This window comes from Castanea sativa, chromosome 11, assembly GCF_040712315.1.
Source record: "Castanea sativa cultivar Marrone di Chiusa Pesio chromosome 11, ASM4071231v1".
Taxonomy (NCBI): domain Eukaryota; kingdom Viridiplantae; phylum Streptophyta; class Magnoliopsida; order Fagales; family Fagaceae; genus Castanea; species Castanea sativa.
Window position 1 is genome coordinate 57,737,970 of NC_134023.1, and position 14,505 is coordinate 57,752,474.

The 14,505-nt window shown below is 34.2% G+C and overlaps 1 protein-coding gene across 1 annotated transcript; it reads left to right on the top strand.

The window, feature by feature from the left end:
* The first annotated feature begins 13,893 nt into the window (after positions 1–13,893).
* Positions 13,894–14,505, top strand: LOC142616784 (uncharacterized). The gene has a single exon (XM_075789567.1). The coding sequence runs from the start codon at positions 13,894–13,896 to the stop codon at positions 14,503–14,505; it is 612 nt and encodes a 203-aa protein (XP_075645682.1).

A 14,505-nucleotide genomic window follows, 5' to 3' on the forward strand; every position in this document is an offset into this window, starting at 1 on the left:
GTAGTTTTAAATATTTTTGGAGCCTAACTTATTCCTCCAAGTTTTGGATCATTCATGTATTTAAAAATTTCATTAGTTCAATTAAAAGATTTTTTACTTACGTTAGCATAAAATTTGATAATTTGTAATTAAAACTTTTTAAGAATTTAACTATAAAAATGGAAAAAATGAATTTTATTTTATGAAAGATCGCCGTAAAAAATAATTTTGATTGAAAATACTAAGCTTTTTTTTTTTTTTGAGTGTGTGTATATATATAACTTATTGTGGGTACTAAGGATTTTCACCTCTCGGGCCAAGGGCTTTTTGTCTTGTAACCTTGTTTGGCTTGACACCTTGTATCCCACATCGAAGAGAACTCCTCCCACTTTCTCACTTATAAGCTTGCGCCGAAGAGAGGAGTGTATCCTCACAGGCAGAAACCTCCTCATAGGATTTGACCTCCTTCACCAGATACCTAGCCTCAGATGGTCCTCAAAAGGCCTCTTGCATAAACAACACCTTCTCACAAGGACCCAGGTACCACATTTGTTTTCAATAAACCCCTTTGACTCCTTGAAAGCCCAGATCATCAGCGAATGTTGTGTAGCCACCCACTCAGAATTCCTCCTCAAAAACCCAAATCCTCTGTGGAAAAACCCGTCCTTTTTCATAACCCTTTCCTTCAAAAAGAATGAAGATGTTAACCCTACAAAAGCTAGTCATAGAGGTATGAACCCAGAACACTTGTCCCTAGCTAAGCAGGAGTTAGCTACCCTTCTCTCAGAAAACCTCATTGAACCCACAACTTCTCCATGGGCATGTGAAGCCTTCTATGTTAACAAGTATGCAGAACAAGTTCGAGGAAAGCTCAGATTGGTAATCAACTACCAAGATCTTAATCATTTCCTTGCTGATGACAAGTTTCCACTGCCAAACAAAAGTGCTCTTTTCCAGCATCTTTCCAATGCCAAAGTATTTTCAAAGTTTGATCTCAAAGCAGGATTTTGGCAACTTGGAATCCATCCAGAAGAAAGATACAAGACAACTTTTTGCATTCCAGACCACCATTATCAATGGACGGTAATGCTTTTTGGCCTAAAAAATGCTCCATCCCAGTTCCAAAAAGCAATGGTAACTCTTTTCCAACCACTGTTGTCAAATGCATTGATCTATGTAGATGATATCCTCCTATTCTTAAAAGATGCAGAATCCCATGAAAAATTGCTTACTGAATTTTACAATTTAGTGAAAGCTCAAGGGATAATGCTTTCAGAAAAGAAAATGGTCATAGGAGTATCCTCTATTGATTTCTTGGGAGTAAACATTTCAGATGGAAAGTACACCCTGTAGCCTCACATAGCAGTCTCTCTTAGTGAATTTTTCAGATACACTCACCAGCACCAAACAGATCCAGCAGTTTCTTGGAATTGTTAATTACATGTCAGACTTCATTCCAAAAATTTCTAGACACAGAGATTGTTTATCCAAGTTATTGAAAAAATCTCCTCCAGCATGGAATTCAGTTCATACAGAAGCAGTTCAACAATTGAAAAAATTAGCAGAAAAGCTTCCCCCTTTGCAGATCCCAGGAATAGGAAGAAGGGCCTGAGGATGAGGATGGATCTGTTATTGGGTATACACATAAGGGTGGAAGAATTATTGTGGTATGGAGGCTTTAGCAGTTTTGTGTTGCATGTGTGAGGATAATGAAACTGATGGTACACTCCTCTCTTTGGCGCAAGCTTATAAGTAAGAAAGTGGGAGGAGTTTTCTTCGATGTGAGATACAAGGTGTCAAGCCAAATAAGGTTACAAGGCAAAAAGCCCTTGGCCCGAGAGGTGAAAATCCTTAGTACCCACACTTATCAAATAAAAAAGTGTGTGTATATATAATAAAAAATCGTGCATGTGCGTATATATATGTGTGTGGAAGTTGTCTTGATAAATATATTAACGTCGCAACTTGGTCCCCAAACAAAAATTCCTAGCTCCAACCCTAATGGTCTGTTTGGATGTTTAAAAATGGAGGGGGAGTAGAGTAGAGGGAGGGGGAGTAATTGAATTCCCTTGTTTAGAAGTTTTTTAAAGAAAGAGGGGGAGGGATTTGGAGGGGTTTCAAATACCTCTAACCCCTCATTTTTAATTCCCCCAAATTGGAGAGATTTGGAGGGAGAGTAGAGGAGATAAGTTATTGATCAAATGAATTTCCCAATTCACCCTTTCTAAATTTATGAAATTACAAACCAATTATATAAATAATATTTGTTTGTTTCCTGAGAAAATTTAAGCATTGACTTTCTGTTTGTTTCCTAAGAAAAAAAAATGCACATAGTCCAAGTCTTCTTCTTCATCAATCGAAAAATCCACCAATCCTGATATTCCTCGTGAAAGCCAAAACCTCATCGGTGATCCCGATGCCATCAAAACCATGCTCCTCCAACCCGATTTTGATTCCATCTCTGATCTGAATGAACAACAAATCCAGAGACCCACAATGAACAACAAACAACAAACCCAGAGACCCACAATGAACAACAAACCCATTTTAATCTCAACAACAAAGTAAATACACAGAGAGAGACAGAGAGCCACGATGCACCTGATCGAAGCCATGATTGCGGCTCGGATCTCTTGCGACGTGGTGGTTCATCTACGCCACCGGGTCCATCAGCCCCGCCGTCAAGCTCAACCGTGGCGGCACCGATATCGCTTTCAATTGAGCTTGTGGGCTCCACCATGCGAAGAAGCCTGAGGCGTCTCGGTTTTGCTACGGAAATGGATTCGATGGCAGATGAAGGAGTTCGTCAAACTCATCTGGTTTCGACAAGGATGATTCCACCGGCAAAACCACATCGGCGGCGATCGCAGCAGGAGTCTCCGGAGGAGGAATCTCTGACTCCGTGCACTGCTCGATAGAGTTCATCAACGCCCACTCGGATTCACTGCTGGTCATCAGACCCGAATTGAAATGCCACCGGTGCCGAACCAGAAGGAATCGGCGATTTCGTCGACCGAAAATTCTTCGCCGTCCGATTCGTTGCACTATGCAAAGCCATTTTTACCAAGCTATTACTATATAAGTAGGTAGTTGAAAATCTTGTAATGAAAAAAAAATGTTAATAATAAAGAAGAAAAAAATATTTAAGAGTTGAAATCCTGAAATTTTCTTTTTTCTTTTTTCTTGGCATCCAAACAGCAAAAGAACAAATAAAAACAAAAAAAAACAAAAAAAGATTAATTTTGCTTTATTAATTAGATTAAAAAAAATCAAATAGGGGTAAATTTGTCTATTTAAATCATTTTACCTCATTTCTATCATAATTTTTAGAACATCTAAATAAGAGGGAGGACTAATTACTCCCTTCCCCTTACTAATTTTAAAAACATCCAAACAAGGTGGAGGATAATTATTCCTCTCTACTCTCCTCCCCACTACTCTCCTCTCCTCTCCTCTCCTCTATTCCCCTCTACTCTCCTCCCTCTCTAAACTTCCAAACAGGCCATAAGTGAGTAACTAATAGAAGAGAGAGAGAGCGAGAAGATGGAGACAGTTATAGCAAATAAAACACACGTGTAATAACTGAATTATACACGTGAGATAACTGACTCTCACACATGACTGAAGGTTAACACAATACAAAGACGACACCGTTTGTATTAATGAGAAACGACGACATTTGGCTTTAGACGTGACGATACAGTTTTGGGAGTTACAGTTGGAACAGTATCCCACCATCCTCATTTGAATTTTCTGGTTCTGAGTTATCGTTGGTGCTCTGACTACTTTCACCAATGCCTAGTTGGTTTATAGAAGTACTTTCTTACTTATTATTAAATTTCAGGATTTGTTTTGTTGTTAATTGGCAGTAAGGATGTTAGATTCCAATTACTTAAGATTTTTTTGGTGCTTAACAAGCAGGCTTTGTCATTTGCTTATAACTCTATGTCACTGTGTTTTTTTATAGCTAAAGCCTAAACCATCATAGGCCATGGTGGCTTGGTGGTAGTACCAATTGTGGGCCGTGGTTTTGTCTCTCCGACCACCGTGATGTCAAAACTACTTAGACACGGACGTGTCACTCAAGTCACATTTAGCAATTCCATCGTGTTCAGTATGCCAACTAATATAGTCAATATTATATAATTGCATTCATGATCTAGAAGATTTTGTATCTTTGATATATAATTTTTTTTCACAACGGATAGGTTTTAAATTGATTGATTAATTGATCTTAGCTAACACAACCACCGGTCCATTGAAACTAAAGGTCCAAAACAAAACCTATTCTGATCTTTGAATTGCAATTAAAATTAAACCTCTAAAGTCAATGTCGGCCTTGCTTCGGAGCTTGATTTTTTTGTCAAAAGTGGATCCACCTCGGCAGGGCATAATGATGCCATTTGTCAAATCCTAAAGAATTATGTGATAATCAAGTAAAGCAAAATTGAATTACGTGATAATCAATTAAAGTAAAATTGTTTCCTATATATATTGTACACATGACTAAGTAACCATGTAAGACATCTTTCTTTGATCTCACCCTAATGATGATTAACAAATTGCCAATGAGATACACCATCTCGCAAACGAAGGTAGGAGACAACGGTGGCAGCACAAGCAAATAACTTAATAGCAATAAGCTCCTTGTCCTCTAATTCTTGGTTCTATTGTTTTACTTGGAGTTGGGAAATCTTGGCATAACTTAACAGCACTAGAGCCTAAACAAAAACTACAATTTTGCTCAAACAACAAGCAGGGAATGCTGAACAGGATGTGTAAGTCTAAACAACATGTATAGAAAGCCAAAGCAACAACTACAAGCAATCCAAAAAGAATACCCAAAGTCCAAAAATGGATGCAGACAAATCTAAAGCTTCTAAAGGAACCAAAAACAACAGTTTCAAGACTCACAAAAATTCAATAGTAATAGAAAGAAACCAGAATCTTTCAACAACAACATAAATACCAGAATATTAGCTATTTAGACTTACCTTTGCATCAAAGTTATCATCAATAAGAATATTAGCTACCTTGATGTCATGGTGTATGATCTTAGGCTAACCTGAAGAACATTTAGCTCCAAAGGAGAGTGAAACTATAACCAAAAAATATTGTTATTGTTTGCAATGTAAAGATAGAACATAAAGGAAACTCACAGTCCTCATGTAGATATGCCAACTAGAAAATATTGTTATTGTTTATTTAATTGGGATTAAAACTTAGTTTAATTGAGTTGCATCATTGGATGAAGCTATATTGCTTTGTCATTAATTATAAGTGTTGTAATATAAGTAGTGTTAACAACCTTATTTAGTTTCTAATTTTATTTTCTTTGGTTTGCAATAAAATACCACCATACATGGTAGATCAAATGACTTTAGCCATAGATGTTACTGCCTCATGAATGAAAATATGAAATATATACTACAATTCAATTTTTAATACTTCTATGATCTATCTCAATATATATTTCTCCTCAAAAGTTTACAGATATCCAAGAAATTCTAACTTAATTATGATGCTAAATCATAATTATCAATGATACAACTCAATTAAACTAAGTTTTAATCCCAACTCACAATCCTAACTATCCTATCAATCTGTCATTGCAGTTACAATACAATCTTTAGTCACTGAGTGCATGTATAACTTACCAATGAATCAAAAATAACAGTTCCAATTTTTGGCGCACAGTCAAAATCTCACCCTAGCTTGCTGAACTGAACCTCAAAATCCAATACCAATTCAAACACCCCCAAAAAAAAAACACAATAAATTAACCAAATAGATCTCAGAAAATTAACCAAAAACACAATAAATTAATACCAATTCAAATAACCAATGAATTAAATAAATTCATAAAATCACATAACCCAAAAAAAAAACCTAAATCGAGAGAGAGGGAGAGTACCTTTAGATTGGGAGATGGAGATGGAACATTCCCTGCACCGAGAAGGAAACCGAGAAGCACCGATAAAAAAAAACAAAAAAACAAAAAAAATGAAGGAAAGTTAAAATGAAACTTACCAGAAATGAGTGAAACCGATGAGTGGGTTAGTCTCCGGCAAGTGGGTTAGCTCGGATTGAAAGCTTCGGCGGTGAGTGCGAAGACGAAGTGACGGCGGCGGCGACAAAGATGAAGTGACGTCGGCGGAGATGGAAATGAAAGTGAGGGTTTTGGAGAGAGTGAGAGTTTGGAGAGAGTGAAAGTGAATAAGTGGGAAAATGAAAACCTAATAAGAGGGAAGACGAAAAAAAACAGAGGGAAAGGAAAATTTTGGGGCTGGAGATTTAAAGGTCTATAGCGGTGATCCAACCCGCTGCTAAAACTAAGAAAAAGCACCGCAAAAAGGAGTCCCTACTGCAGTGGTCATGCAAAACGCCGCTACAACTCGCATATTGCGGCTTTTTTCTCTACCGCTGCTATAGTATCTACTCAAAATGATATATTTATTGCAGCAGGTTTTTAGAGCGCCGCTATATCTCAGTTACCCCCACTAAAACATATATATTGCAGTGGTTTTATGTCCCACCGCTGTAGGACGCCGCAAAAGACCATACCTATAGCAGTGGTCCCAAAAAACGCCGCAATATGCAACATATAGTGGCATTTTTTGCACCCGCCGCAAAAAAACCGCCACAATAGTACAGATTTATTGTAGTATAAATAGCCATATTAGCCCTCTTTCTCTCTGGACAACACACAAATGTACCGTTTCAACACATAGCCAATTACCAACATTTTAGCTAAACAAAGTTGAACCATATTCCATGGGACTTTCACCACCCTCATCTTTTTACGTGTATGCTTTTATTCTTCTTTGGTGCTTTTGCCTGTTTCTCACCTCTGTAACTAGTGGGAATTATTTGACAAACCAATTGGCATTGCTTCAGTTCAAAGCCAAGATAGCTCATGGCCCTTTTGGGATAAACTGAAATAGGATCTGAAACGGTATTCATAATATAGTTTCATTCTAGTGGTAAACCGAAATTGGATCTAAAACGATACTCATAATATAATTTTAACAAAATAAAAATAAAAATAAAAATAAAACGAGGTTGTTATTTTTAAGCAAAATTTTTTATGCCAATTCGCTATTCGAGGGTTAAAGAATTAGAACCCTTAATGTACTTGACAAAATAAACCTTTTAACATTAACCAATTAAACTTTAAGACTCTTGGCATTAGACCCCTTAAAATAATTATTATTAGAGTCTCGTTAACATGTGCATTTAGTGAATTTTTTAATAGTCAATTTTAGAAAAATTTTAATATTATTTTCATAAGAAATATATAATAAAAAAAACTATCAAAATAATTAATTCCTTTTTTCTTTCCCATAAAAAGTTTCTAAAATATTTTCTAAATCACATAGTTCATTAACAAATTCTTTAAAAATACCCTAAATAAGACTCATTATAGTAATATAAACGTAAGTCTTAAGTCTAGACTTAAAATTGTTGCCCAAAAAAGTTTTTACCCAAATCAATAACTATAATGGACTTTGACCAAAGTTAGTTCTCCATACTACTAATATTTACCAATTTTTCAAAACCTCCACCACTAACTTTCCCATCTGAGCCCAGGCTTCAATTATTCTAACGTTGAAAGTTGACACACTTCAGCACTTTCAAATTACTGCATTAGCTCTTCCCAAAAAAAAAATAAAAAATTACTGCATTAGCAATTGACGTTGCCGCATACATCATAAGTTGGTGTATGCCCAGTGTTACCACATTCAATCCACCACATTATGAGATTATAGGATTTTAATGAGTAAAACAGTTGAAAATAATGGAAACCCCAAAACAGTGTACCGATATTTATCGGTATTGAAATTTTTCATTCTAATGGATAAACCGAAATAAGATATGAAGTGGTACTCATAATAGAATTTTGACCAAAAACATAAATAAAACATGGTTGGTATTTTTAAGCAATTTTTTTTTTATGACAATTCACTAGTCGAGGGATAAAGAATTAGAACCCTTGATGTACGAAATAGACCATTTAACATTAACCAACTAAACTTTAAGACTCTTGGCATTAGACCCCTTAAAATTATTATAAGAGTCCCATAAACGGGTGCATTTAGTGAATTTTTTAATAGTCAATTTTAAAAAAATTTTGATATCACTTTTTGAGGTAATATAAAAAACTATCAAAAGAATCAATTACTTTTTTCTTTCCCATAAAAAATTTCTAAAATATTTTCTAAATCAAATAGTTCATGAACGAATACTTTAAAAATACCCGTTAATAAAACTCATTATAGTAATATAAACGTAAGTTGTAAGGCTTGACTTAAAATTGTTGCCCAAAAAAGTCTACTCAAATCAATAACTATAATGGACTTTGACCAAACTAGTGCTCTCCATACTACTAATATTTACCAAATTTTCAAAACCTCCACCACTAGATTTCCCATCTGAGCCCAGGCTTCAATTATTCTAGCCTTGAAAGTTGATTTTTTTGATAATCAGTCTTGACTTAAAATTGTTGCCCAAAAAAGTATTTACTCAACTCAATAACTATAATGGACTTTTACCAAAGTTAGTGCTCCATAATAATACTAATATTTACCAATTTTCCAAAACCTCCTCTACTAGATTCCCCCATCTGAGCCCAGGCTTCAATTATTCTAACGTTGAAAGTTGACACACTTCAGCACTACTTTCAAATTACTGCATTAGCTCTTCTCATAAATAAAAAAATTACTTGCATTAGCAATTGTCGTTGCCGCGTAAGTCATAAGTTGACGTATACCCAGTGTTATCACATTCAATCCACCATTTTATGTAATTATGGGATTTTCCTGATATTTCATGAGTAATGAGTAAAATACTTTGTTCAAAGTTGACGTGATATATGCATTCCCGTCCCTTAAGATTTAAAAAAATAAATAAATAAAATTTCTTCCCTTCACATGTATCTGATCAAACTCTATTAAATTGATGTTAAAAATGTTGCAAACTAACACGTCCTTTGCTTAAGGGCAGGTTTTGAAAATTGTCATCCTTTTGAAAATCTACTTTCTTTATTTTACATAACCACTTTTTTTATTAAAAAAATTTCTCATTAAGTATTAGTATTTCTTTAACAGTTTTTTTATTACTCTTCCAAATCAAGGATCTTTAAACCGTGGAGAATAAATAGCTAGATATACCAAACTTGTTTCTCAAAAAACAAAAAAGCTAGAGATACCAACTTGGGAGTTGGGATGCTGGAAACGTTAGTTAACTATTAATACTAAACATAGTAATAATAAACAACCAAAAAAAATTATGGGACATTAATTACGTTTGCTGTATGAGAAACGGACAATAATTGTGGAATTTTCATTCAAAAAAAAAATGTGGTGTCTTGATGTTTGGAATGGTTAAGATTTTCCATGGAAACATCTCTAAGCGTGTGATAGTGATCAAACCAAGAGGAAGAAGCCACAGAACTTTACATGCCCAACCCCAGATTTTTCAAAAATTATGTTTAGTATATATGTATGCCCAAAAAATTGAAAATGTACCCCAAAATTTATACCTTTGACACCCTCCTTCAAAAATATTTAAAAATTGACCCATTTGACCCAAAAATAAAAATTATCTGCCGGTTCATCCCTTGTCTGTTTGCCCCATGAATAACAAAAAAAATCTCTAGTCAAAACAAACCCTATTGTCCCAAGAATAACGTCTAGATAAACCAAAGTTAAAAACAAAATAGAACATAAATCCAATCTAAACAAACCCATAGCCCAAGAATAACAAGAAACTAAAATATTTTCTTTTGATTTTTTCAACCAAAAAAAAAAAAAAAAAAAGAAACAGATAATTCAAAAGCCAATATTGATGATGTAGACTTGCTAATCTCTAGTGTTGAAGTCCTAAAATTTTAAAATCCTCAAACAAAATTTCAAAACAATTACCACCAATGAAATTAGTATTAGTTTATTGCAACATGATCTCTAGATGCATCTACAAATATTGGATTGTAATGTATTAAGATGATAAAATTTAAAGAGTCCTCAAAAAAATAAAAATAAAAATTGTTTATACTTCAGCCCCCTTAAGCTCAAATCCTGGTTCTATCCCAGTTTAATATCATTCTTAGCTTAATTCTGTAAAACAAGTAATAAATAACAACTAGTAATGAACATGTTGAACTTCAAGGTAAAACTCAAAATTACTTATTTAATTCCTGGAGGCTGAGTTTCACCAATCATCAACTTTTTTTTTTTCTTTAAGTATAACGAACCTCGGTTTAAATCAATGAAAGTCCTACTTATGATCCGTCATGCATGAATGGTACTATGTTTCCCATGCCGAAATTGATTGATGGTTCAAGTCAATCAATCCTGACTCTCCCATCATTGTTAGGTTGGTTCATGCAAACTACATAATTAAGCCATTAAGGGTCAAGAGGGTTTAGAATTTCTAATCTTCGCTTATTATGGAATAACGTTTTTGAGTAAATGACCCACAGGGAACCAAGTTAGGGGTTGCCAACAGAATTCAAACATGACGATGCTTCTTAATTTTATGCCCAAGAACCATCTTTGGGGCCGGTTAGCACTGCTCTAATATTGTCTTAAATGGCATTATTATTAAGTATACATGTTTGAGTGAAATCTCACATTAAATACTTATAAGAATGAGAAGTTAAAATAATACAGTTGATTCCAAACTCTTAAGTTTAAGATTTTGGGTTAAGTAATGTCCCTATATATTACATTATTAACCTATCAACAAGGAGTCTTCCAATATGTTCTCTCACTAGGTGTAGAGCTGCGGGCAATGTGTAGCAATTCAAGGTGACAAGGTTAACAGAGGCCCCTTTCATAGTTGGGGACAAGGTGCGTATACTTGAAACACACCCAAGTGAGCATCGCACAACTGTTGCGTAAGGTTTCGATGGACATAGATGTGTGGACCAATTCCATGGATGAGCGTTTGGGGTTGACATGTGGTTCCTATGGATGATAAGCTAGTGAAGGACTAAATTGTATTTTAACCAAAAAAAAATGTGAGACATTAATTAATTACTTTCGATGAATTAGAAATAGAAACTTGTGGAATTTTCATTCACAATCAAAAAAGAAAAAGAAAAAGAAAGATGTGGTCTCTTGATGTTAGCGTATTATCAGGGTTGGAATCATGGAAGGGTTAAGATTCTCCATGGAAATATCTATAACTCTTCACAAGGGTGTGATAGTACGAACCTAGAGGAAGAAGCCAGAGGACTTAAAGAATTAGAACCCTTGATGTACATAATGAAAAAAACCTTTTTAAACTAAACTCAAGACTCTTGGCATTAGACCCTTTAAAATTATTATAAAAGTCACGTTAACTGGTGTATTTAATGAATTTTTTAATAGTCAATTTTAGGAAAATTTTAATACCACTTTTATAGGAAATATAAAAAAACTATCATAAGAATCAATTAGTTTTTTCTTTCCTATAAAAAGTTTCTAAAATATTTTCTAAATCAAATAGTTCATTAACAATACCTTAAAAATACCGTTAATAAGACTCATTATAGTAATATAGACGTACGTAAGTTGTAAGTCTTGACTTAAAATTGTTGCCCATATCAATAACTATAATGGACTTTGACCAAAGTTGGTGCTCCATAATATTTTCCAATTTTTTTTCCAAAACCTCCACTACTAGATTCCCCCATCTGAGCCCAGGCTTCAATTATTCTAACCTTGAAAGTTGATTTTTTTGATAATAATACTAATATTTTCCAATTTTCCAGAACCTCCCCTACTAGATTCCCCCATCTGAGCGCTTCAATTATTCTGACGTTGAAAGTTGAATACTACAGCACTTTCAAATTACCGCGTTAGCAATTGACGTTGCCGCATACGTCATTAGTTGACGTATACCCAGTGTGTTTGGCATATTTCATTCCTAAATTATTCGCTTACAACTTTTTGGTCCGAGTAAACCAATCCTGACTACCAAGCATCGTAAATTGTTTCATTCCAGCTACATGTAGGGCCATTAAGGACCTTACGTTCAATATATAATGGGAAAACGTTTAATGGTAATGACTAAACACTAAACAGGGAAAAAAAAAAAGAGACCACCAAGACCTGGACCATGTTAATGTTGTTCCCAAGTCTTTAAACACGGAAAACTTCAACCATTTCTGATTCAATTAGACTGAACTTTTTAAGACTAATTAGTGATAAATTGAATGTACATTAGAACCCGAATATTTTCAAGCCTAAAGTATTTGACCAAAGGGGGACAAGGTGTCCTTGATTTTAGTCTCAATCAAGGATATGATTAGGCTAGAATCAATCTCTATAACCATGATCTAAAATCTGCTATTTCATTAAAATCTTGTGTAGGAGCCAGATGTAGAAGTTCCCAAGAGAATGGTGGTTGTGCCGTGTCAAGACCCCCGTAGAACCATTAGGTCCCACAAAATGACTTTTGTGTTAACCAAAATTGTGGCATCAATGTGAACATCAGTAACTCTTGAATTTTACCCCCAAATAATTCTTGCAATTTTGGAGTGGGTCCGAACATCACATTGCACTGATTCTCTCCTTTCTCTTGCTATAAATTTGCTTCTTGAAGTGCAAAATAGCCATATCAGCCCTCTTCCTCTCTGGACAACACACAGATGTACCGTTTCAACACATAGCCGATTACCAACACTTTAGCTAAACAAAGTTCCTTGAACCATATTCCATGGGACTTTCACCACCCTCATCTTTCCACATGCATACTTTTATTCTTCTTTGGTGCTTTTGCCTGTTTCTCACCTCTGTAAGTAGCGGGAATAATGTGACAGACCATGTTGGATATTTTTATAAAAAATACCATATTTATTTTAATACTCATTTATGTGAATTGAGAAAATCAATTATCCCTTAATGTCAGATACGTTACTTGCTAAATTTTGAAAATTCAAAATTTGAATAGCTATTGTCAATGGTTTTAATTAGAAAATCTCTGAAAATTAATGTGAATTTTAATACCATATATTGCCAATTTTTAGTATACTTTCCTTTATAAACTTTTGCTTTAAAACGTTTCTTTTAATATATTTAATAGTAACGTTATAGATAGAAAGTTTCAAACATTGTACAACTATATATTTATATAATTTACCGTTGATGAATTATAGCATTATATAGTACTTTCCATTCTTGGTTGTAATTATTGTGTATAGTCAAAATTTCAAAGGAAATTATTACTTAGTATTTAAAGGACAGCCACGTAGGGCTGTCATTTTTAAAAGGCATCTTGACACTAAAAAGACAAACTTGTTTTGTCTATTAACTTGCCTCAACGTACAAACTTTGAAGGAAAAAAAAAGTTTTGACCGGTTTATATATATATATAAAGAGAGCTATTAACTCAAGCATTGATTTCAATATTTTTATGATCATTTAAAGTTTTAAAAATAGCAAACATTTTTATTTTTGGCTAAGGACAAGCAACGTGTCTAGCTATATATATATATATATATGAAAAGAAATAAAAGTCTCAGATACATTTTTATTTTTGAATTACAAAGCTGCAAACTTTTCAAAAACAATTTTTTTTTCTAAACACTTACCATCTTTTGCTTCTTACTACTCACAAAAAATATTTTATCTTTTACAAAATTTTCTGGGAAAATAAAGTACTATAGAGAGCTTATATCCTACGAGCAGTGTAGGCTCGCAAGGATAATCAACAAAGGTGGCTGGGCTATTGTATCTTGGGGACAACGAGCAGAAACTATTTGTTTAACTATATCGGATATACTGTAGATGACACGATTTATCTTAAGACAGTGACTTGGTCCACGCCTCATCTCTGCCACCTCTTTTTGGTAAAATCAAATTGTGTAATTTTCAAGGAAAATTCAGGTATTATCTCTCCTTTATTTCCAACAATTTGAGACAAATCGTTATGGAGAACACAAAATCATCCTTGAAAAATGGTAATGTTATGTCTAATTCCTCTAGAGCGGGTGATCTTAATAAGTCATTCCGCTTCCGGGGTGTTAACTTTAAGAGGTGGAGACAAAAGACTTTATTTTATCTTACTCTCTTGAATGTGGCTTATGTGTTAACTAAGAAAAAACCAAAGAAAAAGAAATCTGAACAATTGACTAAAGAAGATCTTTCTCAACATGAAAAAGATGTTAAGAAATGGGATAAGGATCATCTTTACTGTAGAAATTATTTACTTAATTATCTTTCTGATGATTTGTATGATTATTATGATCAAGCTTACAAATCAGCCAAAAAGATATGGAAGGCATTGAATCAAAAATATGATACAGAGGAAGCTAGATCCAAGAAATATGCATGTAGTCGATTTTTCAGATTTCAAATAGTTGAAGGCAAGTCCGTGGTGGAACAATCCTATGAACTCCAAATGATTGCACAAGATGTTCGATCTGAAGGCATTCGTGTAGATGAACAAATGCAAGTTTCAGCCATCATTGACAAGCTGCCTGAATCTTGGAAGGAGTTTGCCAAAGTTCTGAGACACAAGCAAAAGGAACTCTCCATTTAA

Coding starts and splice junctions, on each gene's coding strand:
- LOC142616784 (XM_075789567.1), top strand. CDS start 13,894: ATGGAGAACACAAAATCATCCTTGAAAAATGGTAATGTTATGTCTAAT.